The following is a 26,982-nucleotide window of genomic DNA, read 5'->3' on the forward strand; positions in this document are numbered from 1 at the left end:
ATCCTGAAACAGACTACTATTAGAATAAAAATGTATATACTTTTGTTACTAGACAATGACTAGTGGAAGGTTATCAAGGATGTGCTATAACCAGTGAGTGAACTAGTGCCACTAAGCCTGTAGTACAAGGAAGAACCCAAGTAGATGATTGTTACTATTATCAATAAATTATCTAGTTTTGGTTTCTCTTATTAATTTGAGAGAGAGAGAGAGGAAGGGGGGAGAGAAACATTGACTTGTTGTTCCCCTTTTTGATCTTTTCATTGGTTGATTCTTGTGTGTGCTCCGACTAGGATCACACTCGTAACCTTGACTTATCAGGACAATGCTCTAACCAGCTGAGCTGCTTGGCCAGGGCTTCTCTTTCCCTATATTGATTATGAAGGTTCTCTTTATAGATCATAGTGATGCTGAAAGTAAAACCCCTGTGGAGACACTGGAAGTCGGCGTACATGTTTGTACTGTTGTATCCTGTGGAGCCATCTTTCACATGCTTTTCCCTCTTCTTTTCTTCAGAGACTATGGAGAAGAAGTTAGTGGAAGAAACGAAACAACTGGAACTCGATCTTAATGATGAAAGGCTGAGATATCAGAACCTTCTGAATGAGTTCAGTCGCTTAGAAGAACGATACGATGACCTCAAGGAAGAGATGACTCTGATGTTGGTGGGTCAAATACTTTTGCTTTTTACTAATGAAAAATTTCAAACATACATAAGCAGATAGAATAGAATGAACTCCCTTATATTCCTTACACTCATGGATTGGATTGCTTTAAAGCAAACCTCAGAAATCACATAACTTTATAAAGTCAAGCACTTTATAAAAAACAACAACTGGGCTATAAGACAGTATAAAGTCAATATAGCTGAACTTTGTTTTAGGTATTGAATGACTTAGTGTAAAATTTGCATATAAAGCAAATATTTATATACTTGAGTATTTTCCTCTACTGGTTTTTATTATTATTTCAAAGATATATTTCTACAAAAAAAATTCAGCCTGTATTTGTAATAAATTATCTATTTCAAGGACTCTTCTGCATCTGCCAATGAACCTTTTAATAGTTCTCCCTGTTCTACTAAACCTGCTATGAGGAGACAAATCCCTAGCTCTCTTGTTCCCTAAAAGTATCATACTTTAAGGTAACCTCCTGGTACAAATGGCCAGAAATGTTCTGAAATACCTTATAAAAAACAGATAATTTGATATCTGTGGGATTCAGTACTTGCTTCAAATTTTGCTTCAATCTGGATCCTTTGAAAAAGTTCTTTAAAATGTGACATTTAAAAAGTAAAAAGAAAAAGATTATGTAACAAAAGAAATGAAATAAATTTACCGCCTTGCAAATGAGAAAGCCTAGTCTCAAAGAGGTTAAAAAGCTAATTTAAATTCTACTGTTGGACCATTATTTCAAACCTCACTACTCTACTCTGTGATTTGCATGTGACAAAGAGAAATTAGACCTAGGAGTAGGTCACCATTATCCTTGCAATGGGCAGATTGGAAGGACCTCATTAAGTCTTGTCTTCTTTGATCTCCCTGCTGCACTTGGCCCTGGAGAACCCTTTTTCATTCACGGTCTCTCATTCTCAGTTTTCTCTAGAGTCCTTTCCCTCTGTGTTTCAACAGCATGTTCCCCAGAGTTCCATTCTTGAGTATATTTTTATTCTATTTACTATTTACTAATCTACGCTTCAGTTATGGCTAGAGCTAAGCTTTGTATCCCACTGGTTGTTTCAGAGGCCACTAGTTACTTGGGACGTTAAGAAGTAGCACTAGAAAAAGATGATGAGATTAAATAAATGTGGAGATCAACCCTTTTGTGAAGGTTTGGTCAAGACAACATGGAGTAGATCATTTGGCCATGAGAACAGCAAGTCATTGAGTGGAGATTAAAACCAGGTTAAGGTGGATGCTGTCTTAACTATACCAGGTTTAATTTTGTTCGGTTGATTATGCCCTGTTTGCCTTGCAGAATGTGCCAAAGCCTGGACACAAGAGAACAGACTCCACTCATAGCAGCAATGAGTCTGAATACACCTTTAGCTCTGAAATTGCAGAAACTGAAGACATTACATTGAGGACAGAGGTACATTTTATTTTATTTCTTTTTTTATTGACTTTAAAGAGAGGAAGGGAGGGGGAGAGAGAGAGAAACATCCATGTGAGAGAGTAACATTGATCGGCTGCCTCCTGTACACACCCTGACTGGGGATCGGCCCACAACCTGAGCCACACTGCTCAGGGCTGCCCTTGAATATTATGAATACTAATGCCCAAGAGTTTAGTAAGACTGCTGCCTCTGTTTGGTGACAGTTTTTACCAATGTAATTTTCTTCCACAAAAATGCATGAAAATAGCTTATAAATCTGCCTTAGTGTTTTATGTTATGTGGTATGAAACCCAAATGACATATTACTGTAACTCCACGAGTACAGTGACTTTAAGTTAGATTGTTCCGAAAACAATTCTCAGATCTTTTCAAATACAGTATTAGTTTCAGTAATGGGTAACTCAAGCACAACTCTTCTATTTTTATATGATATTCTGAGAAAATGGCCAAGTCAGATATAGACCTCTTCTGGCACAATAGCTGAAAAAAATGAAATGATTCTTTCCTTTCTTGTCTTAGTTTTACTTAGGAATGAAAGGTTCCTGCCTTCTCATTCTGTTCATTTAAAGAAAAATGTTACATAATAGGGATGTCATATAGTTAGAGTCATACACACAAGAAGGCTAAGTTATTTGTCCAAGATCATAGCTTGTAAGTGACAGAGCCAGTATTCTGCCTGGTGCTTGTCTGTTTGGATCTCTGTACTCCGACACCTCTCACCCAGGTATTCTACACTGCAGCTCTGCAGGCCCATTTTCGTCTATAGCTGACATGGGGCTGGGGACCCTCGATACAGCAGTATGGCCAGTATATAGCAGGACAGAAGTTGTTCCAGGTGTCACCAAACCATCCCAAACTTTAATGATTTCAAACAATAGCAATTTATTATTGCTCACAATTCTTTGGGTTTTGACTGGGCAGTTCTTCAGCCCCATGTGGTATTGGTTGGAGTGCCTCCCTGCATTCATCTGGGGTGCCCAGGTTCTCTTCCTGGGGCCTCTCCATGTGGCTTCTCTCTCCAGCAGCATGGTGAACGGGTTCTAGGAGTGCAAGAGCAAAAGATGCCAGGTCCAGAACTGTCACAGTGTCAATTCTGCCACATTCTATGGTCAAAGCAAATTACAAGGCTAGCCCAGATCCGTGGGGAGAGGAATAGACTCCATCTCTTGATGGATGGAGAGGCATCTGTGTTGGGAGAAATCCTTGGTGGGTGTCTTTGGGCACTCTCAGAAAGTTAGACTTTGAAGATTTCAAAGTTACAACTTCTGAGCCTCCAGTGGATGTGAAGGTTTAGGATTACCTCCTGTTGGTCTCAGTGGGAGTACTCCTCCCAGTGGTCTGAGGGAAGTGTGTTAACAAACTGCCAGCTTCATTGAAATATCACTGAGCAGCTCCTGCATGGGAGGGGCAGCATGGCAGAAAGGGTGTGTTTGCTGCCAATTAATTTGTCTTAAACTCAGGACAAAGCGGCCTTTTCTTCCTAGTTTTGATAGAGGGTGTTACATTTTTAAACTGAAAAACTCCTATGCTTAACCTCATTTTTATTAATACTGGTATTTGTCAGGGTCTCTACTCTGTTTAAGTTTTCTCCAAATTCTTACAGATTTGAGGGGAGAAGCAATCTTTTTATTTCTAATTCTCACCTGTTTTCTGTTCTCAAGTTAAGAGATAGGTTAGAATGGGATTCAGTACATTTCTCATATCTTTTGAATAATGAAATATGACCTGTGCTCCAGAAACCACAGACAGATCTTGGAGTGTTGCGTACTGTCCTTCACATGCTCTGACCACCAGCAGTAGGTCATGCACCCGGAAGTCTTCTCTCAGTGACGGGGAAGGCTTTTCACTGAACTGGTGATGCTTGTTCCTTGTGACTAAGTGCATGATCTGAAGTGCGGCTGGCTTTGGTTAGGAGTGCTGTGTGTACCATGGGACAGACTACAGTAACTGTCCTCTCTGGACTGAGTCCGTAATCTTAGCCTCAATCTCTGTGGGTCTCAGTTTCTTTATCCATGAAATGGTGATATTGTTATTATCTTACTTTAGAGTGATGTTTTGAAGATTAAATGAATTAATTCATGTACAGTTGCAACAGTGTTTGATATATAGTATGTGTTTAATAAATGTTCTTGCTCTAATCAGGCTTCTGGTAACCATCCTACAGTAATGACTGGGTGTGGTCAGGATCAGAAAAATAGAAACCTATACAACTGTTAATAAAAAAAGAGAGATTGGCCCAGGCCAGGTGACTGAGTTGGTTGGAGTGTCGTTCCACACACCAAAAGGTTGCAGGCTCGATTCCCTGTTGGGGCACATACCTAGGTTGTGGGTTTAATCCCCAGTCAGGGTGACTGATCAGTGTTTCTCACATCCATGTTTCTCTTTCTCTCTCTCTGCTTTCCTCTCTCTCAAATCAATGAAAACATATCCTCAAGTGACAAGTAAAAAAGAAAAAGAGCGGCAGCCCAGGCAGCATTGCTCAGTGGTTGAGCGCCAACCCATGAACCAGAAGGTCACAGTTCGATTCCGGTCAGGGCACGTGCTCAGGTTGCGGGCTCAATCCCCAGTAGGGGGTGTGCAGGAAGCAGCTGATCAACGACTCTCACCATTGATATTTCTGTCTCTCCCTCTCCCTCTCTCTGAAGTCAATAAAAACATATTTTAAAAAAAAGAGAGATTGAAGAAGGAAAGTTGGACAGGAGAAAAGTATCAGACTATGACTGTGCATTTGTACTTCTAATTACTTGTGACTTCCAGATTTGCATTTCTTCTTGCAACTATCTCTGTAAGGACCAGGTCTGCAAATTAACCCTAACAAACGAAATGAAAACTTTCAGCTCCTATGGGTAATATTCCCACGTACCTCTTTTAGAACCTGGTGCCAGGAAAATAATGCCCCTACTCTTGTTTATGCATTGATTTCTTATTTTTAATTAAAATAGGTAGAGCTCTCTCAGACTTTTGGAACATAGAATGCCAACCTCAGTCATGTAATAACAGCAAAATTTGAGGTAAAAAAAGAATCAATGTTTTTTTAGCTTTGCCAGATCTGTGAGTTGTGGTTCACAAGTCACAGTGGCACCTCCATGGCTGTTTCTCTCCCGAGACACACCTGCCACTCCGTGTACTTGGCAGCCCTGCCCACTTCCAGCATCTTCATGGTCTGGGATTACATTCTTTTGCAACCATTGCTTCTCTCTGCTCTGTCATACACCTTTCTTGGTAGCCATTGACTAATTATTCCAGTTCTGCTTCTGCTCTCAAGCTTCCTCCCAGCTGTCAAACCCAGGGAAAGGGTCACCATAACTTTCTCAGCTATGGTTAGCAATAATTCCAGAATGACTCCCAGGCCTGTAGTGGTAATTTTGTGAATAAATTCTCTTATCTTCCTATTCTCCTCAGGTGAGAGACTGTCATTTTTTAGGTCAGTTTCAAAGTTTCACTCTTTTGGAAAAGTCCCAGATGACAAAGTCCTTACTAAGGAAGGAAAGCAGCACAAACCCCAGAAACTCCTTGGAGCCAGAGAGCCCTGTCTTCCTCCTTGCCCATGTGGTGGAGAAGACAGATGGTACCTCTTCAGTTAGATGGGTCATTAGGGAGAAGGGTGGGCACCACCCAGAGCAGTTAAACATTACCATCCTTTACCTCTCAAGCAATTTTGTACTTGTTAAATGTTACTTTTTGTGTTCCTCCATCTTCTGTTCTAATGTTCTCATCTATAGAATTTTGCTGTTATCTAGCAATCAACTAATTCTTTATGTAGTATTAACTGATATTTAAAGAGTTACCCCATCTGATTTCTTTTTTTAATCCTCACCTGAGGATATTTTTTCCATTGCTTTTTAGAGAGAGTGGAAGGGAGGGAGAGAAAGGGAAATATCAATGTGAGAGAGACACATTGATTGGTTGCCTCCCACTTACTCCCACCAGGCAGGGATTGAGCCTGCAACTGAGGTATGTGCCCTTGGCTGGAATCGAACCCGGGACCCTGCAGGCTGCAGGCCGACGCTCTAACCACTGAACAAAACCAGCCAGGGTAGATTTTAATGAAAGAATTTCTTTTAAATAAAAATGGCCATTCAAGTCTGAGAGGGATGATTCCTAAATGACAACATTTTAGGTACAATGAATGAAATAGTATATTCATTCGTAGGATGAAGGCTTCTATTAAAGTGTAAAAAAAGATTAAATAAAAATTTTCATGGACACATACGTCATTAATAAACATTAAAAATATATAAGATGAAATATTTACATTGTAAATAAGTTAAAATATAAGTGTTTTTGAGGTGTATAGAAATGAGTTTTTATATGAATGAATTTTGTTTATATAAAATAGAATGAATTTGATTTCATGTTCGGGCAGGGGGCAGGATGCTCTCTCTGTTCCACTAAGTCAGGACAGACTTTGTGGTGATGATCGTACACATTTTTTCTTACTGTTGAGCATTACAAAAGTGGATAGGGAGGAAAAATCCGGGTCTCACTAGTTTGTAGGGAAATGACTTGACAGCCTATAAATGTCCCGCTTCTTAGTTGATTCTGCTTAGGTGTTTTCTTAGAACTGAAATAACACTGAATAGCACAACTAAGAATTCACAAATGACCAAAGATAGCTGATGAATTTAAAAATTATTCAACTGTATCAAAAGGCAAAGAAATGTAAATTAAAATAACAACAAAATACCACTTTTGCTTTATTGACTGAGCAAATATGTGTTTTTAAATCACAGTTGTTGCTGTTCTAGGCAAGGTGATGTTTACTGATGGAAGTGTAAACTGGCCCAACTAGTACAACAGACTTAGAAACATTGAAGTTTAGGTGGAAAAAATATAAAATAAAATAAAGGAAAAAATGTTAAAGTTTAGATATTTATGTACTAGAATATTTATTTTAGTATATTCAATAGCAAAAAATTAGGACCAACCTCAGTGCCTATCACTAAGGTAATAGCTAAGCAAATGATGGTACACATGTCAAAACAGCCTTTAAAAATTTCTGTTTCAAATATATTGTAAATTTGGAAAACAATTGTAATATGATGCTAAGCTTAAAAGACAGTATATATCTATAATGAAAATATTTCAGTTCTAGAAATCTGCAGACGGAAGACTAAACAAAAATTATGAGTTTTCTCTGGATATGAGGTTACACCTGCATTTTTCTTCTTTGCACTTTTCTTATTTCCTAAATTTTCTCTAAAAACTTAATTTGCTTTTATACCAGAATAAAGAACATTTGTTTTAAAAATTAACAATTGGAAATGTAAGATTAGCTAATCAGTTAAGAATTATACTTCAACCATTTAGTTAAATGTTATTACCATTCTCTCTATCTCTCAAAAAAAAAAAAAAAAAAGATTCCGTATTATTCCATTAAATCTAAGGATATAATTCCTTCTCCTCTTACCTCATTAAAAGTTCAAACCAAAAGTACACAAGGTAAAACAATCATGGCACTCTCAGGACTTCCATGATGGTGGTTAGTTCTTTCCGTTTGCTTGGCTTTAATTACTGTGTCTATTTATCCTAGTACTTCTCACTGTGATTCTGTTTTAGAACCAATTGCCATACTTTTAAAGTGCTACCAGGTTATTTTTCAGTTTATTAAGGGCTATATATATTTTCATTTTCTCTTCATCTGATCTCAATATATTTATGCTGACACTTCGCCTTTTCAATAATTATTTTTCCCGATTACAAAAGAATTCAAATAGAGATATGTGAAGTAAAAAATAAAAAATTCCCATAGTACCTCCCAATCTCCAAGGTATCCATTGATGGCCTTCTAGATTTTTGTATTCTGTGTGCTTGGTATGTTTAAAAGTCCACATATATTTGTGTGGTTTTTTTAAAACAAAATATAAGATCATAATATAAATACTGTCCTGCAACTTGTGTATTTCACTTAATACTTTTATCTAGGACATATTTATCTCCTCATATAGATCTATTTCATTCTTTTTAACAGCTATAAAATATGTCATAATTTGGCTCTACCATAATTTATTTAAAACCACTCCTATTAACTAATATTTGGGTTCTTTCCATATTTTTTTGCAATTACAAAAAATGCTGCAATGAACATCTTTTTCCATATTTTTTTGTGTACTTGTGTAAGTATATCTGTAGGATTAATTCTTAAACGTAGATTGCTAGCTTAAACTTGATCTTTGAAAAGGCCTACTTTTACTTCCACCAGTATCATATAAAACACTGTTACTAACACATGGCATTATAAATCTTTTCAGTCTTTGCCAACCTGTTAGGGAAAAAGTAGTACCTCACTGTTGTTTAACTTGCATTTCTCCATTATTAGCTAGGTTGAACATATTACTTGTGTATTTTTAGCCCTTTATATTTCTCCTGTAAATTTGCCAATTTTTTCTGTTGGGCTGCTCACCATTTTCTCATTGGCTTATACATCTTCCGGATTGACTTGACCATCTTGTTTTTTCTGGGTTTTAGGAGCCAAGTGAGAAGAAGGTACCTCTGGACATGTCGTTGTTCCTCAAGCTCCAGAAGCGGGTCACAGAGCTGGAGCAGGAGAAGCAAGTGATGCAGGATGAGCTGGACCGCAAGGAGGAGCAGGTGCTCCGCAGCAAGGCAAAGGTGCGCAGTGCTATCCCACCCCAGGGTGCCAGGCAAACTGAGCACTGAGCTGGGACTTTATGCCCAGTTCTGCAGTTTCTTCCTAATGGAAACTCAGCCCACAAGTGCTTTAACCAAGTAAGATTTGATTCAAGTAGTGAGGGCTGACCTCTCTGCACTATTTTCTGCAGAGCAAGGAAATATTCTGAGTAAAATTGTAACAATTAAAATATAGCTACTTATTTATAAAGTTTTTAATTTATATTTCCTTAGGAAGAAGAGCGACCACAAATTAGAGGAGCCGAACTGGAATATGAGTCACTCAAGGTAACAGGAAGTTTCTGCCCAGGACTTCAAATATCTTGTTCTGGCAGAAGACCTGCTGAGAGCCTCTTTCTCAGAGAACATCTTTTAGGGCACCCAAGGCCCTAGTTTAAGCCTTATTCAGGCATTACTCCTGGCCTTGTGTGGTTTCCTTTTATAGGTTCTAGTCTGTATAAGATGGTGTTCAGTCTAATTAGAAACAGGACCATTAGCTGCCATTTGAGGCTGTAGAAGGTAGTAAAGGACAGGGACTCTGGCGTCAGACTGCCTGGGTTCAATTGCTAGGTCCCACCCTCTATGGCTGGGTGCAAGTTATATATCCTTTCTGTGCCTCAGTTTTCTCATCTATAACATGGGGATAATGATAATATTTATCTTATAGGACTATCATGAGTATTATATGAACTAACCCATGTAAACTGCTTAGAATAGTGCCCAGCACTGTATTTAATAGTACCCAACAAATGTTGACTGCTATCTCTATCATCATCATTTTAAAATACAGGCATTTTACATATCAGCTCTAATTCTTACAACAGTCCTGCAAGTCAGTATTTTAGTTCCCATTTTACAAATAAGAAAATTGAGGCTAAGAGATATAAGTAACTTCCCTAAGGTCATCCCATTGGAAACTGACAGAAACAGGGTTTGAACGTTGGTATCGCTGCCTCCAAACCCCACTGAAACTGTGTGTTGGTAGAGAAAGATAGCTAGGTATTACTTTGCAGAGTAGAAACATTCTTTTTTTTTTTTTAAAACAGTTGGGAGGAGGAGGCTGAAGGTAGAGAATTGTGTCTTCTTAATGTTTGAAGGCAGTGTCTAGACAGTAATAAGCTGCCACTGTGTCTCCCAGAGCACTGAACGAGGGAAGAGGCACTGGACTAGGAGGAGGAGTTCCTGAAATACAAAGCATCTTGGTAACACAGGAGTTGACATTTGTGGTGAGGGGCGGGGGAGAGTCCACTCCTTGATACAGAGCAGGCCGGCTGTGCCCCTACCCACCCAGCCCCATTCCCACTCCCGCCCCCACCCCTGGCTCGCTCCTTCCTCTGGTTTCCAGAATCAGAACATTTTGATCCCTGCAACACCTGAGCTATCAGGCTGTCAGCTCTCAAAACACCCCCAGCTTCAAAAGTTTTCTAAGTTATTGATTAATTTTTTAGTCTTAAATTTATTTTTCTGAGATATTTTCTGCTTCTGTAAATTTTTTACTATTTTCTGCTAAGTAAAGTGTAGTCTGTAAAAATTATAGTAAAGTTTATGGTTAAAACCAAACAAAGATAAAAGTTAGAAAAGCCACAAAATAGTATAAGGAAACTCTTATCATTTTAAAGCCTTTATGTATATTTGAGATTTCCTAGGGTCTCTCCAAGCAGTCCTGAATTTTTTTTTCTTTTTCAATAATATTACTTCAAGTCTAGTCCTGATATATTCTTTCCTAACACTGTGATTTGGAACATAACTTATGCGCACTAAGAGGCCCCTATCCTCCGTGGATTTGCCACTTTCCCCTGTCCAGACTGCTGATTACGTCTTCCTCACCAGCTGCCTGGCATCTTGGCGTAGAGAATCCTGTCCTTTACTGTGCCCAAACCCACAACTTTTATCAGCTCCTTCCCCTGAAGATAGAATTTTTTAACTGATATTTAATAAACACTTAACTAATAACACCTGTATTTATAGTTTTAAAAGTTTTTCCTACACCTTATCTTATTTAATCATTGTCAAAACTTACAAGTTTTCCTTTTTTTTTTTTTAAAGATTCATACTCTGAGGCTTAGTAAGAACAGTTAAAAGATATGCTCTCAGATAGCAGTCTGATTTTGAATCCAGGTCTCCAGACTAAGGAAACTTTCTAAACATCCTGGGTTCCTATCATCATTTATTTGAAAACTAATTTTTACAAAAATATATAGTATTTACTTTTAAAGGACCCTTTTACCCTTTCTAATTACAACAAGAATGAATCTCTTGCTCCTGCAATGAAAGTACTACTTTAATATTTATATTTGTGGAAGGAGAAAAGGGTGGCAGCAAATGGCATCTCTGTTATTCTTACTTTCATTGTCTTTTGCACTCTCTGTCCAGAAGACCAAATCATGATATGGATCATACAAGACAAGAATCCAATGCAGTGGGATAGGACAGATCAGAGGAATGGGGTTAGGAATCTGACCTTTAGCTCTGCTCACTCTGCCTACCTCACACAAAAATGGACAAATAAAGACATTCTCTGTAGTATGTTAAAACTGAGGCCCAGATCACAGAGTTCACAAGTATTAGCTTGAGTGTTTCTCAAAATGTCCCTGTGGCCAGTAGCATCAACATCAGCTGGTAACTTGTTGGAAATGCAAATTTGTGGACCTCACCCCTGACCTATGGAATCAGAAGCTCTGGGGGTGGGGCCCAGCAGCTTGTCCTCCAGGTGATCCTAATGCACACTGAAGTTTGGGAAACGCTGCATAGAGCTTAGGTGTCTGAGTAAAGACAGCCGTGTTTTCTGTTGCAGAAGTGAGCAATGCGAATCTGAATACCAGTTGGTGGGAGACTGTTGGATAGGAAGGAGCATTCTTTTTCACATAAGAATGGATTAATTAATGAAAGAAAGGGTTATTTATTCTTAACTAAAGAAAAAAGACTAGTTTTACTATCACATGTTAAAAAGTCTGATACGGTGCTACAAACACAAGATTGCCTCTCTGCAAGAAACAAAATACTTTATACAGCAGTACCTCACATCCACTATCATAAGACCCTATCTCATGTGCTAAATAAATTATCATGGTGCTTTTATTTAATTTTAAAAGTTTTCAATTATAGTTTACATTCAGCATTATCTTTTATTAGTTTAAGGTGTAGCGATGGTACTTTCAAATGACTGTCGCTTCACTGTTTATCAGCTGGCATTCTGTGACATTTGTGCTCTAGTGCCAGGAAATATAGTTTAATGTCAGAGCCTATTCTGGGTTCCCATTGCCGTGGCTTGAGCAGAATGTGCCGAGGGCAGCACCACTGGTGGCAGAAGGATGGCTGGTGGTATGTGCAGCTATGGAGGGGCAGAAGGAGGAGAGGTGCCTCATCCTCTACTCCCACCTTCCGAAGCTCTGCCAGCAGCCTCACAAGCGTGTCACACAGGAGAGAAGTGTGAAAAAAAGTTATCTGTGCTCGCTTCTGCAGCATATGTACTAAAATTGAACTGACACAGAGATTAGCATGTCCCCTGCACAAGGATGACACTCAAATTCGTGAAACATTCGATGTTAAAAAACATTATTTGTTGTCATCAAAACTCTACAGGGAATTTTATTAGTTTAAGTGATGTGGTAATTATTTTTTTAGACATTAAAAGCCTAAGATTTCAGTTGTCTTTTTATTCTGTTTTACAAAGGAAATAAAAGGATGCTACTCTTCTTTCAGAGATCCGCTCATTGGAAATAACCCAACTAGCTGGACCCTTACAGTTGCCCTTATATTTACCCACAAACAAAACCTGGGCTTCCTAGGCCTGGGCTAATCTCTCCAGGCCTGTGAACACACCCTGGGCAGGCCTGTAATAAATATGACTCTGGAATTTAGGGTAATGAAGCGAACTATCATTCACCTTGCTCAATTCTACTTGATGTCAGACTTCCTTACTTTGCAGGGCAGAGTTCCCAGTAGAACCTGGGAAGCCATTCACTAGGGTAGCTCTGATAGTCTTTTCCAGCAGAATTCTTCTACTGGCTTGGGGGAAGATGGGCATTCCGATGTAAAGTTGAGGATGACAGGGTGAACTATTCTATGTCTCTACACAGCGTCAAGAACTAGAATCAGAAAACAAAAAACTGAAAAATGAGCTAAATGAGTTACGCAAGGCCCTTAGTGAGAAAAGTGCCCCAGAGGTGACGGCTCCAGGTGCACCCGCATACCGTGTCCTCATGGAGCAGCTGACCTCTGTGAGTGAGGAGCTCGATGTCCGCAAGGAGGAGGTCCTCATCTTGAGGTCTCAGCTGGTGAGCCAGAAAGAGGCCATCCAGCCCAAGGTAAGCAGGAGCACGTGGCTAACAAGGGTGTTTGGGTACCAGCCTCTGTTTGTCTATCCATTGCCTCTAATGTATAATGAAGCAAACACTTAAGAGCATTTTTAGTCTAAATGAGGATGTTACCATTTAAAAAAAAAAAATCTCAATGTTGTTTTAAAACTGTTGCAGATGTTAACTGGAGTGAGCACAAAGCAAGTAAACTCCCAAATGGTTTTCAGAGTCTCATCTTTCACTCATGAGCCAAGGGCTTTTAAAATTAATTTTTGTAGTAATTTAGCCACAATAAATTCTGATCAAAAATAAAATCCTATTAAATACACAAATCCGTAAATTGTCTTGCTATGGGAAGGCATTAATACGACTTTAAAATTATTTGTTGAAGATAGCCTGATTAAATGGAAAGGTAACATGAAAAGATTAGAAAGGAGATCAGTGAGTGGAAGTTACGCGGAGACGAGTTCTGCTCACTTCCGGTAGTTCTGTTTAATAGGGGAGCTGTCCCAGTGGGGAGGGGCTGTGGTTAGTGATTGAACAGAAAGGACCCAGGCTGGAGGATATAGATGGCCCTTTGGAGTTCTTCCCTGCCCTGAGGTATTCTGAGACCTCGAAGTCAACTATTCCAACAGCATGCCATGCCAAATAAATCAGGACTGTGATACATGATGAACTGAGTGCCTGAAAGATCTGAGAGTGCTCCTCTTAGAAATGGTAGTTCTGCATGTGGCTGAGATAGTGGCGAACCTAGCACGTAGGTTTGGATTTGATAATGGCAACTCTCACCTAACAAATGGAGTTATATAAAGAAATGGCCTTCCTTATTTTAAAACAAATCACAAACCCCTTAAGTCTGAAATGAGAAGTTGGAAAATGGGAATTTTTCCTTTGGTTTAGCCCTACAGATACATCTCACCTTCCCTGGAGCTGTTTCATTTTTGGTTCCCATGGTGACTACTCAAGGCTCTGAGTCCACAATCATGATTCCTTTCTCTGGTTCCCTTGTGACAAATTGGTATACTCATAAGAAACTTCAGTATAGTCAAGGGAAAGGAAAAGAAAAATGAACCAAGGGGTTTAAAAACAATCTAGCTAACAGAGCACATAGCTCTGGGATCACACACCCTCAGGAACCCACCTCACATATTCCATGTGACATCTGCTTGCCAGCCCCTAAAGGGCTGGTCCTGTCTAACCGAGGCTTTTCCTCTTCCAGCTCCCAGCTTACACATGGCCGCAGCTTGTCCTCTCCTAGGAAAATGATGCTGATTGAGACCTTTCAAACACCCCAGGGCTGTTCATCCCACTCAGTTTCTAGTCATAACACATCATGTCACAATTTCTTTGCAGGACAGTGGTGACACCCAGTGAGCAAGGTGATGATCCAGCCCAGCCGGGTCTAGTTTATCTGCTCCACCTCCACGAGTCTTCGAGGAGGCTTTACTTGGACAAATGACATCCTATCAGGCATTACTTTAACTCTCACAGACCTTGGAAAAGAATTTCACCCATATAAAACAGGAGGGTCATCTTTCACATACTCAGAAATACTTCACAATTAAAAAACACAGAAAGAATTTCAAGCACTTATTTCTAAGAATTAAGACTTGCCATCACATAAATATATGTTAATGTCTACCTCATGTCAGATTCATGAATATTTATTTGTTTATGGAGTTGGTTTTACAGAAACAATTCATGGTTGTTTTTTACAGTTCACTTTTATTTGTTATGATGGAGGCTCTGATAGAATTTATTTATGGAACCTAAGAGTTTATTGTTTTCTCCATTTGTTTTTTTGTGCTTGCTGACTTGTGATTTTTCAGGATGACAAGGTAATTATAAAATTTTTAGTAAATACTATTTAGTTCTAATTTTAGTTTACAAATATCGCTCAATATATATGCAATTGATGCTTTCTGGCCACCAGGTCTACTTTTATATTAGCAAATTGATTTCCTATTTTGACCCCTTCTTATTTGGGAAGTCAGTGGGAAAGTGTGGAGGTAGTAGTCTCCAGCCTGGCTCACAGAGAGTCCTCCATGACTTCTAATTCTCAGCCAGCTTTCTGACTCACTATGGTAGTTCCTAGGCCATCCACAAGTGGGGGAGGGAGCCCTTAACCTGGCATACACAGAAAAGCACAGGCTCTCCCGTGCTCTCATGTCTCTCAGCTATGGATTTGTTGGCCAAGGGTAAAGAGGAGCCTGGGTTGCTAGGCACACTTGGGAAGGGTGGGATTTTCTGACATGGTTCAACCCTTTCAGGACTTTTGGTCACTGACTTGAGGGAGACAAACTGAGCAGTGAATCAGAAACTTGCTAACACTGGCAGTTTAAGCCTGAGCCCATGCCCCAGCCACCATTTCTTAGCTAAGATAGGCCAGATAAGGGAAGGACTGGTTACTGACTCTCAGGACAGCAACATACTGAGAGGCCTAGCTTTTCTTTGCATTAGTTAATTAGATCAAATTGCCTAATTTACTAAAAGTTCAAAACCACATCCTGTAGGTAGGTCCTCAGATATCAGAGAATACATGTAGCATTATAGAACCTGGGCCTTTGAGAATTATTACTTAAAATTTTAAAATCTGAGTATAGCCCTTTATGGAATAGAAAGATTTTCTGCCTTTCAGAGAAAGAGAAAAAGAAATTTTCTATGAAATGCATACTAAAATATTTCTAAAAATAGCTAAAGAAATGCTGTATGTGGTGTTTATGGGGAAGATGTTTAAAATTCAATAAAACATAAGCTTTTGTTAATAGCTTTTATCAGATTATATTTGGTCTTCTCCAAGGATACATTTATAAACTCACAAAAGAACAGCATTAGGAGAAAAGGAACTTTTTTAAAAAAGGCTGTTTCTTAAAAACACTGAAATTCAAAAGCGAGTATTTGTCGGCCTCTAGTTGGCATTCAAGTTATCTTGAAACTGGTCTCTAGCCCGGCCGGGCATGGCTCAGCGGTTGAGCATCGACCTAGGATCCAGGCGATCGGGGTTTGATTCCCGGTCAGGGCACATACCCGGATTGTGAGCTCAATCCCCAATGACTCTCTCATCATTGATGTTTCTGTCTGTCTCTCTCTCCTTTCCTTTATCTGAAATCAATAAAGATATATTTAAAAAAAAAGAAAAAAAAGAAACTGGTCTCTAAGATCCTTGTATTTGAAGTATATTCTGTGAACACCACTTCATTGTAAGATCTGTCTGTAAGGCAAACGTGGACTAAAGGATCAGACATATACTATTTAGACAAATAGCATGGCCCCTTGCGTGCTACAGTGTATTATTCTTTAGAGGCTATAGAACATTTGATCTCATTATGTATTTTTGTCCTGGTTTAGGGGAGAGAGAGAAAAGCTGAGTAGAAGCAAAATTTTGAAATTACAGTGGTTGTCAGACAGATTAAACCAAAAAGGAAAAATAAAAAAGGAAGTAAAAATGTTTAGTAGAAAAGTCCTTTTTATACAAAATCATTAGTAATTCTGACGTGCCAGATATTTATTTCAAAAGCTTATGTACCATGTAGTACTGTAACAGAGGAAAAAGAATTGAATAAGAGCAGCTGGTAGATATTTATAGGGAACTGGATTCTTCCCATTTATATAGATCTAAAGATGTGAGAAACTTTTAATTTTGCTGAAGCATACATCTGAATGCCACCTTTTTGTACTGAGTTTTTCATGGAAGAATGAGCTTTATGTCAAACTTTTAGTGTATTATTAGGGCATCTGTTTTATTATAATTGATCGAAAAGTAGTAGAAAGAACAGCGTTGTCCGTTTCACTAAATACTCAGTGTTCTTGCCTGGTCTTTGTTCTGATGCTGTGTATATATCAGGAAATATATATATTTATACTATATATTTTTGAAATATATGAAACATATTTTATTTGAGTGTATATATATAAAGTATATAGTATATACAGCATTAGAGCAATAACCAAGCAAGAACACCAAGGAACTATATATTAGAATATATATATATATTCACCCCCAACATACACACACATAATGTAAAACACACATAGCCCGTCCGTTATTTTATTTCAGGGCCGTAGTATTCCAGAATTTCACCACATACATAGCAGCGCATTAAGGATTCTCAAGAAAAGGACTGAAGGCTCCTCTTTCCCTTGACTGCCTGTGCCCCACCATCCTCTAGGGTCTGGAGGGGCAGCGTTGTGGTGGACACAAAAACAAACAAGTATGTCGTATGTGGGCCAAAGCTTGTGAGTTGGTTCTTAATGTGGAAATGTGTCATTTCCTCTACAGAACACAATGACAGATGCCACAGTACTTTTGGAAGATGTACAAAAAATGAAAGATAAAGGCGAAATAGCACAAGCATACATTGGTTTGAAAGAAACAAATAGGTAAGTTGGTCCTGTTTTTATTCCATTTTGGTTTAATCATTATTGATTTTTAGTCTTCAGGCCTCTTGTACAGTAAGGCAAAGTATTTATACATTGCTTTAGTAGACATCAACTGACCTTCAAAGGGAATCCAAGTTTTTCAATATATTCAGTAAAGTCCCATGATAACATAAGGTAGATTATTGATGAGAGGTGTCAGGGAAAATGTCCTTCGCATCAAGGGGATGTATGTCTGCATCTTCAGGTCTTAGCCTTGAGAAGAAAACCAGTTGCTCACTGTTGGACTGTCTTGGGGAGTCACTTTCATTTGCTTTCAGACTGATTATTTGTGAAGGTTTGTAGGGGCAACTGCAGCTTTCAATAATCAGATTTAATGTGAGAAGAAATGATGAAGTATCTGGAATCATATTAGTGTTAGCCATATAATTCTATAAGGGTTCCATAATTTTTAGAAACCTAGGGCAGGACCCTGATAATTGAGACATTTTTGTCATGTTCCCTAAGGTGTCCTAAGAAAATCCTAACTCTGGTTTTATTCCATTTACTGTAAATGCAAGTGAAATTGCAGATAGCACTTAGCTCAGTTGCTATACACTTAAGAACTTTGGGTGTGCTGGCCAAGAATGCAGGATTTGCACCATCTCTAAATGACGACTTTCCCGAAGCTTTTTCTATAGCTGAGACTATATCACAGAATAAAGGCTTATCTCTGGAATTTTGTCAGCCTTCCTCTCACCCCTTCCCAACAGACCCTTAGTGCTACTGAACTCTGAACTTAAAAGACTGCATGCTTAAAAGAATATGGCCAGTGATGATCACAGAGAAAGACAATTCTGGAGATGTTTATTATCAGCGTGCAGTCTGGGTCTCCTGGTGCATACATAGCACCATGATTCTTATATGGAAATGCTTCACAAACTAAAGAATATCTTCTTTTATGGGCAGAGGTGGAGAATGTTTATAAAAGTAGTTAAACTTGAATTTTAATTTATGAATGTAAATGATAAATAACACATATCTCGTAGCTAAGATTGTATAAGTATAAATATAGCTAGATCACGCTGTTCATCCATCCACTTAGCCTTTCAATTACCAGAGTTGTATTGCATGTTGATTTCACGCCAGGCCCTGTGCCACAGACTGGGAATATTAGCAATCAGCAAGGTAAATGCATTCCTTACTTTCACAGGGTTTATAGCTGTTGAGGAGACAGCCAAGAGAATTTGGACTTCAGTGATAGTGGAAGCTGTTGAAAGATTTTAAGTAGGAGAATGATATGAGATTTGAATTTTAGAAAGCTACCCCTGGCATATGTGTTAGAGAATAGATGTAGTGGAACAAGATTGAAAGCATAAAGACCAGTTAAGAGGCTATTACTGTAATTGAATGACATAGTATGGTGACTTTAACTTCGTGGCATTTGGGATTGCAAGAAATGGGACACTTTGAAGATACATAAAATGAGGTCAGTAAGCTATGTGTTTTATTGACTATGTCGGTGAGGATGACTCTGAAGTGTCTGATATTGGGTGGATGTGGTGATGCCATTTGTGATCCTGGTCTGGGGTGTAGGGAAGTGTGCGCGGAGGTGATAGGTAGATTTACAGATATTGAATTTAAAGAGCAAGGAAGATATCCAAGGAGAGAAATCCATTAGGCATTTGAAAATACAGATCTGAAGCAGGAGAGATGTGTGGGCTGAAATATAAATGTTGAAGTCATCAGTATATAATAATATAACTGAGACCATGCAAATAGATCAACTCTTCAGGGAGAGATGGGAGGTGGAAAATAGAAGAACATGCTCTGGAATTTGTTTTATGTAAACATCGTATCAACAACAGAAATCTAGGAGGAGGACTGACAACCTGGGCTCTGGCGCCAGACAGCCCTAAGCGCCACTCCTTTCCAGCTGTGTAACCTCCACAGGCAGCTTACTGCGAAGCCTCCATGTCTTTCTCTGCAATGTGGCAAACGATATATTGGGTTACTGGGAGAACTAAGTGAAATAAAATATGCGGAAAGATAAGGAACAGTACCTGACACTTAGCAAACACTCAAAAAGATTATTTTAATACCCCAGATAGAAAAAACCTGTAATCAAACATGTCATTATTATTTGTTAATTATACATAATTTTAATAAAATGTGTCACGTAAGTAATATAAAAACAGTTTCGAAGGTCTTAAAATTGATTTTGATGCAAAGAAAAGAGTCCTTTAAAAGTTGTATCATAAGGAGGACACAACAAGATGGCAGTGTAGGTAACAGCTGCACCCGCCGCCTCCCGCAACCACATCAGAATTACAACTAAAATACAGAACCACCATCACTCAGAGCCTCCTGAGATCTGGCTGAACACAAGCCCTACAACCAGGAAACTGAAGAAGCACATCGACTGGTAGGAGGGGCGGAGACGTGGGCAGATCGGGGCTGAATCACAGAGATTCGGAGGCGGGGCCATACTCAGGGGCCAAGGTTTAAAACCCGGAGGGACATCTTGGCAGTGGAATTTTCCCAGAGGAGCAAGGGGTCCCAGCCCCACATCAGGCACCCAGCCCAGGGATCCAGGGCTGGGAAGAGAAGGCCCACAACTTCGGGCTGTGAAAACAAGCGGGGACTGTGGTTGAGGGTCGCGGAGGCTGCGGGAGCCCCAGGCAGCTCCTCTTAAAGGCCCGCGCATGGCCTGTGCATGGACTCTCCCTCTGAGCTCCAGTGCTGGACAGCAGCTTGAAAGGACCTGGGACACTTGAGGAGCAACTAACCTGTCTGAAATCTGGGCGAGAGTTAGAGGGGCAGCTTTCTTCCAGACACAGGAGCTGGCAGAGGCCATTGCTCCTTTGATGAGCCCTCTTCCCATAGAGCAGACCACATATATGAATCTCCAGCACCTGACTCACACCTTTGACCCTGCCCTGGTGATTCCTGGAGACCTTGCCCCTCCTACTTGCAAGCTTATCCAAGCCATTTCCAGTGGCTTTTCTATGCAAGTGGCCTCTTGAGCCTCATGCTTAGGATTTTACTAAAATCTCTCAAACAAGCAGCAGCTGCCCTTAGCGTGCCCCATACCTCTCAATAAGTGGCCCCAGGCCTGGCAGTAGTGGCAGCCAGCATTGGTTAATAGCTTGGCCTCTCCTGGACACCTCCAAGCTCAGCACAAGTAGTAGCCATCTGTGATTTGCTGTGTAGCTCATGTTGGGTCGCCCTGGGCAAGGCACTGGCAAAGGCTGACTTTGCACCTCCCGGGAGACCCCAGAGACAGTGCACCTGGTGGTCAGCTTCGACCACACTGGATTACAACCCTACCACATCCACAGGTACACACTCAAGGAGTGCACTTGGTGAACACCAAAGCTCCACTGAAGTGAATCCTGCTCCATAGGGTTGCCTCTAGCACACCAGCTCTTTGGCTGTAGCTGCAGCTGATCCTCACAGCCAGTTGGCCTGGGGGTCAATTCCTCCAAGTGATTCCAATAGCAACCAAGGCTCAACTACAACAGGACAGTGCACACAGCCCACACAGGGGAGCACCTGGAAGGCCCAGCTCAGGTGACTGGGGAGGCTGAGCCACTAGACCCTACAGGACACCTACTACACAAAGCCACTCTACCAATTCCAGGAGACATAGCAGCTCTTCCTAATACATAGAAACGAACACCAGGAAGCAGCCAAAATGTGGAGGCAAAGAAACATGTCACAAATGAAACATGTCACAAAGGAAAGAACAGAAGAAATCTCGAGAAAAGAACTAAATGAAATGGAGCCAAACAAGCTCCTAGACACAGAGTTCAGAATAATGGTTATAAGGATACTCAGGGATATTAGTAAGACTATTAAGAAAACAAGTGAGATCATCAATGACATAATAAAGTACCAATCGGAAATGAAGGCTACACGAACTGAAAGGAAGAATAATTTACAGGGAATCAACAGTAGAGGACTCTGAGAATCAAATCAGCAATTTGGAACATGAGGAGGCAAAAAACACCCAACCAGAAGAGCAAAAAGAAAAAAGAATCCAGAAATATGAAGATAGTATAAGGAGTCTCTGGGACAACTTCAAGCGGCCCAACATTCCCATTATGGGGTGCCAGAAGGAGAAGAAAGAGCAAGAAATTGAAAACCTATTTGAAAAAATAATGACAGAAAACTTCTCCTACCTGGGGAAAGAAATAGACTTACAAGTCCAGGAAGCACAGAGAGTCCCAAACAAGAGGAACCCAAAGAGGCCCACACCAAGACACATCATAATTAAAATGCCAAAGGTTAAAAACAAAGGAGAATCTTAAAAGCAGTAAGAGAAAAGCAGTTAGTTACCTGCAAGGGAGCACCCATATGACTGTCAGCTGTTCTCTAAACAGAAACTTTGCAGGCCAGAAGGGAGTTGCAAGAAATATTCAAAGTGATGAAAAGCAAAAACCTACAACCACGATTGCTCTACTAGCAAAGCTATCATTTAGAACTGATGGTCAGATAAAGAGCTTCACAGATAAGAAAAAGCTTAAAGAAGTTCATTACTACCAAACCAGCATTACATGAAATGTTGAAGGGTCTTCTTTAAGAAGAAGCTAGTGAACAAAATAATCTGACAAACAAAATAGACCCAGAGACTTTGAAGCATGCAATAGACATTCGTATCTCAGAGGGAAGAGGGAAGGGTGGTAGGGGGTGGGAAGAGATTAACCAAAGAAGTTACATGCGTATGTGCATAAGCCATGCACACAGAGAATAATGTGGCGAAGGCCTGGGGAGGGGGTGGGAGCAAGCTGGGAGGGGGTCAGTGGGGGGAAAAATGGGATGCCTGTAATACTTTCAATAATAAAGATAAAAAAATGTATCACAAAAGCTGAGAACTTTGAACATACTCTTATTTATAAGTTATTCCTATAAGAGTTTTTTAAAACTAGGAAATCAGATTTTATTAAGTTAAAATAAGTTCCTACCCATAAGACTTAAAACTTCATTTTGAAATGGATTATGAAGATTGCAACATGAAGACAATAGCTGCAGTTTTCATTCTGTGTGTGTGATTGTCATAGTTAGTCTCTAACATAATAAGTGACATATAAGATCACTCTACTAGCTGAATAAAATGTTAAAAACAGAACCTCTTTCTCACCTTTTGAATCGTTTCTTATTTTGCAGGAAAAGTAGCTATAGATTCTTGATAACTTTGTTTTAATTCCTACCCATTTACATGTTACACATTTTAAAAAAATTAATAATTTTTCGTGATGTCTTGTTACCTGTAATTAACAAAAACAGTATATTGACAATAACATTGAAATATCACGCGATGCTGTTGACCATCATCACCTCATTCCCATCCTGTACCTTTGTGTTTTGCATTGTCCCTTTTGCATGGAAGACCGTCTGCTGTGGACTGCCACCAGCTGAATGAGGATGGGGAGCTGTGGCTGGTTTATGAAGGGTTAAAACAAGCCAACAGGTTATATTTGTGTCCTCAAAATGAAATGTTACTCATTCGTTGTTGTTTTTTTTACTAACAGTGGCCTCCTGTCTTTAAATTTTATATTTCTTGTACATTAATTATCTTCCTAGGAACATTTCAGTAAAACTTAGAGCTTTTAGCCAAATACCTTCCTAAAATTGCTCTCTGGTAAGGGATGCTATTAAAGCTGAAATAGACTGATGATGAATATAGGAGTTGCTGCGCATAAGTGCAGGGATGCTATCTAGAGTTCCCTTCAGACGCTAAAATTTGTGAATATCTCACTATCGGTTGGAAGAAAGCCAAAACCTTTCAACTAGAGCTCAAACTACTGTGGGGAGAGATTAATATCTATTACTTAGTGGTTTCTTGTTTGGAATAATGACCAATCGAAAGGATATATGTGCCAGTGGCAGTGTGGCTACATTCCTATATGCTATTGTCATGCTGCTTAACAGCAGTATTAAGTGCAGGACTTGGCATTCTGTGTGCTTGTTGAGAAGTTCAGATTTGTGAAACAGCAAATCAGGAGGGTTTCCCACATTGCTACAGTTCAAAATAGTTACCCAGACTCAACATGTTAAATGTGTTTAGCAGAAAGCAAATAAAATGGAAACAGCAACACCTTTCTCACACAGACACTCCTCTGCTCTAGTGATATTTGTGTCCTAAAAATCTCATAAAAATGCCATTTCAGTGACATGTTGTTTGTTCAAGGGGCTTCTGCTTATTCTGCTTTGTTTGTTCTAACCATAAATCATTGTCATTAACTTTGTGGTGTTACTGGTTCAAATCCTCTTGAAATTTTAAACTCACCAAAATAGTTTTAGTCTGCTCTTAACAGTTTGCTTGCAGTGGCATCAAAACTTTTGGCCAGCAGTTGGTAAGCAAGGGGATTAGAATAAAAGAACATCTTTTCTTTCTTCTAATTAATTCCTAACTGTAACTTTGTTTTGTGTTTAGAAAGGGAGTGAATGTGGAAGTGGGGCTGCAGGGTGCATGGTAAAGGGAAGATACTATTTCTTTCTACTGTTCTCACTTCCGATGTCCTGGTCTACTTACGGGCACAGCTGACTGTTTGCTCAGAGAAGCAGTAACCACTTTGTTAGCTTTTAATACTTATGTTCTAAAACCATGTCTTGTTGGGATTCTATTACTGGGAGGGAAGCTTATGGGGAGAAAGATGACAAATTTAAAGTATTTGTATATGAAATTTCAGGACTACCTGTCTGGGTTTGGGTAAATCTATATAGTTCAGAGAACCACTCCAGCCTTTCTATTCTTCACAGATGAGAGTAGAAGGTAAAAGTGGGGCCATGCTTGCACCCTCTGCCTGAAATTAGTAACGCTGACATTCCTGAATGCATATTTAATTAGATCAGGAATTTGTAGTGTTGCTCATAGTGCAGAGTCATTTTGTGGCAAAGGTACAGTCTTTGCCAACTTAAATGCTAGTTTTTAATTGTAGTCTCCAGATTAAAGCTCTGTCTTTGAATTGATTATTTTATTCATCATTCCTGTGAACCTCTCAAACAAGCTAAAACTCTCCTGCTTCTCAGGGCCTTTGAGAACTTTATATTTGTAGCAGGGTCCACAATTCAGAAAGACACAAATATGAGAACATTTGTGTTCATTTCTGGTCCTGTGTGAGTTTCCTCACTTGAATCAAGTCAGAAGTTACGCAGATGCTCGAGTCCCTGCTTTTCACGCCCTTGCAAGTGAGCACAAAGTCTTACCCGCCAGGCAGGGACTCCTTTGCCATCACCCTTTCCTATGTGTGTGTCTTCTCCACAGGCTTCTGGAATCCCAGCTCCAGTCACAGAAGAGGAGCCATGAGAACGAGGCCGAAGCCCTCCGCGGGGAGATCCAGAGCCTGAAGGAAGAGAACAACCGGCAGCAGCAGCTGCTGGCCCAGAACCTGCAGCTGCCCCCTGAGGCCCGCATCGAGGCCAGCCTGCAGCACGAGATCACCCGGCTGACCAACGAGAACTTGGTAAGGACAGGCATCTGGGCCCCACGCTCCTCAGCAGGCAGGGCTGGCTCTGCAGGGCTCTCCTTGGTTCTCGTTGGGAGGACTCACCGCCCCACACTGTTACCCTCTCACTAAGCAGAGATGGAGTGAGGAACGTAGACCTCTCTCGGCAGAGATGGAAAAGGCATGTGTGCAGGGTGTGTTTCTCACAGAGGCTCTCAGACCTAACCTGGAGGGTCTGGAAGGTCTCGGCCAGCTGCATGCCAGCTGCATGCCAGGCTCTTGATATCCTCGAGAACTCAAGCGGCCACTTCCTTCACTCTGCTGCAGAATTTCTGCCATTTGTTATGTGGTTGTTGTGACAGAGACTGGTGCCAGGCTTTGTTCACTTTTGGTTCCCAAACAGCCACCAAGGCCACCTGGCCTCCATCTGTAGCAGACAAGTGGGAGTTAGAGCTATGGTCTGGGAAGGCAGTTGGCAGAACCAAGGGGGGCTTTTGGTTGACATTGGATGGAGCTCCCAGGTCAGGAAAGAGATGGCAGGATGCAAATTTATACATTTTTTATTCTTTTTAACAAACTTGTGCAATGAATGAGGAGAGGTGTTTTTTTCAATTTGCCAGATTCTGAACACTGGCACAAGCATTTTCCTTTTCTCTCTCTCTTTCTCTCTTTCTTTCTCTTCCTTCCTTCCTTCCTTCCTTCCTTCCTTCCTTCCTTCCTTCCTTCCTTCCTTCCTTCCTTCCTTCCTTCCTTCCTTCCTTCCTTCCTTTCTTTCTCTTTCTTTCTTTCTTTCTTTCTTTCTTTCTTTCTTTCTTTCTTTCTTTCTTTCTTTCTTTCTTTCTTTCTTTCTTTCTTTCTTTTTCTTTCTTTCTCTCTCTCTCTCTCTCTCTCTCTCTTTCTCTCTTTCTCTCTTTCTTTTTCTCTTTCTTTCTCTCTTTCTTCTTTCTTTCTTCCTTTCTTTCTCTTTCACAGAAAGTGCTCTCTAGAAAATTTCTTTCTCAGTCACAAAATAACTTTTATTACAGATTTATAGATTTTTTGATCTACTGAAATTTGATATATTTAATTAAAAGTCATTGAAAAATAATAATTCCATGTTTCTCTATAAAACCTATATTGTAGGTCAGCCTGGTTTTTGAGAAAAGCTATTTAAGACTGCTAGTAGTTTGTCATCTTCTTTTTTCCCCCCAATTCAGGGCTTTAATGATCTATAATAAATAGTTTGAATTTTCTCTGAAGATTTAACTGTCTGAATTATCCCTCCATTATTCCATTAATGATCATTTTATGTTACAAATAGTTTTCTAGTGTCATCTCTTTAACTATCTTTCTATTATCAGAAGCAAAACCCAAGGTGTCCTTTTCACAGCCCATCTGTCCCTGTGAGAACAGGACAGGGTGCTGTGGGAGGCTCCACTGTAGGAATGGGGGAGATGGCTGAGGGCAGTGTTTGGACTCTTTCCAAAGTGACTGAAATATCACTCATTTGTGGGGGGAAATCTTCTGAATCATGGACTGTTTTTGAAATGTCATTTTATTCTCAAGTTGCTTAAATTTAACTAACAATGCTTAACTAAGAATTGATAAATATACTAAATAATATAATAATGATTGATCAGTGTATAAATTTTCTGCTTATAAATGATTATCTTCAATTACAAGGTGAAACCGTGAAGTAAAAAAGATGCTTCTGGGTGGCAGGTTCCCATTTTTTTCACCAAGTTGATTAAGCATTTTCCTGGCAACCTTGTCTGTAATATTAACTTTCTTGGTCATTCTCCATAGCTAATGCAGAAATAAACCCCCAAATTCTAAGCTGGTAGTTATCTTAATTGTGCATTTCTTTAGGAAACACTTGAGCAGAATATTAAAGCCTCTGTGAACCTAGGCTTAGTCCTTGGAGCACTACCCTGAGTAACCTGCCCCCAAGGCAGACAGAGTTTTTTCCCTCCTCCAGTGAAATGCTTCACAGGCCTCCCCCATGCTGCCTTTGAGGGAAGGAAGGCTCACAGCTCCTCGCCAGCCTTCCCACCTTCAAACAGCAGTGCCCATATTGCCATGATTCTCACTTTCTTTCCGTTCCCCTTCCCTACTCTTGCCACAGCTGCTGGCAGCAAAACGGTGCAGCAGCT

General features: G+C 39.9%; 1 protein-coding gene and 1 non-coding gene across 4 annotated transcripts in view; both read left to right on the forward strand.

The window, feature by feature from the left end:
• Positions 1-26,982, forward strand: part of MYO5A (myosin VA) — a 168,517-nt gene that overhangs the window by 122,247 nt on the left and 19,288 nt on the right. For 2 of the 3 annotated variants that reach the window (XM_087821400.1, XM_087821398.1), the window contains exons 24-31: positions 517-665; positions 1,978-2,091; positions 8,584-8,727; positions 8,980-9,033; positions 12,825-13,052; positions 17,323-17,423; positions 22,792-22,872; positions 24,670-24,868. In XM_087821400.1, coding sequence (XP_087677526.1) covers positions 517-665; positions 1,978-2,091; positions 8,584-8,727; positions 8,980-9,033; positions 12,825-13,052; positions 17,323-17,423; positions 22,792-22,872; positions 24,670-24,868 — 1,070 coding nt within the window. The remainder of the gene's footprint in view (positions 1-516; positions 666-1,977; positions 2,092-8,583; positions 8,728-8,979; positions 9,034-12,824; positions 13,053-17,322; positions 17,424-22,791; positions 22,873-24,669; positions 24,869-26,982) is intronic. The other variant, XM_087821399.1, reaches the window with a different exon arrangement.
• On the forward strand, positions 12,192-12,295 carry LOC148094132 (U6 spliceosomal RNA). Its single transcript, XR_015716319.1, has one exon. It is a non-coding gene; the product is annotated as a U6 spliceosomal RNA (small nuclear RNA).

Source organism: Miniopterus natalensis, chromosome 1, assembly GCF_054644295.1.
Source record: "Miniopterus natalensis isolate mMinNat1 chromosome 1, mMinNat1.hap1, whole genome shotgun sequence".
Lineage (NCBI taxonomy): Eukaryota > Metazoa > Chordata > Mammalia > Chiroptera > Miniopteridae > Miniopterus > Miniopterus natalensis.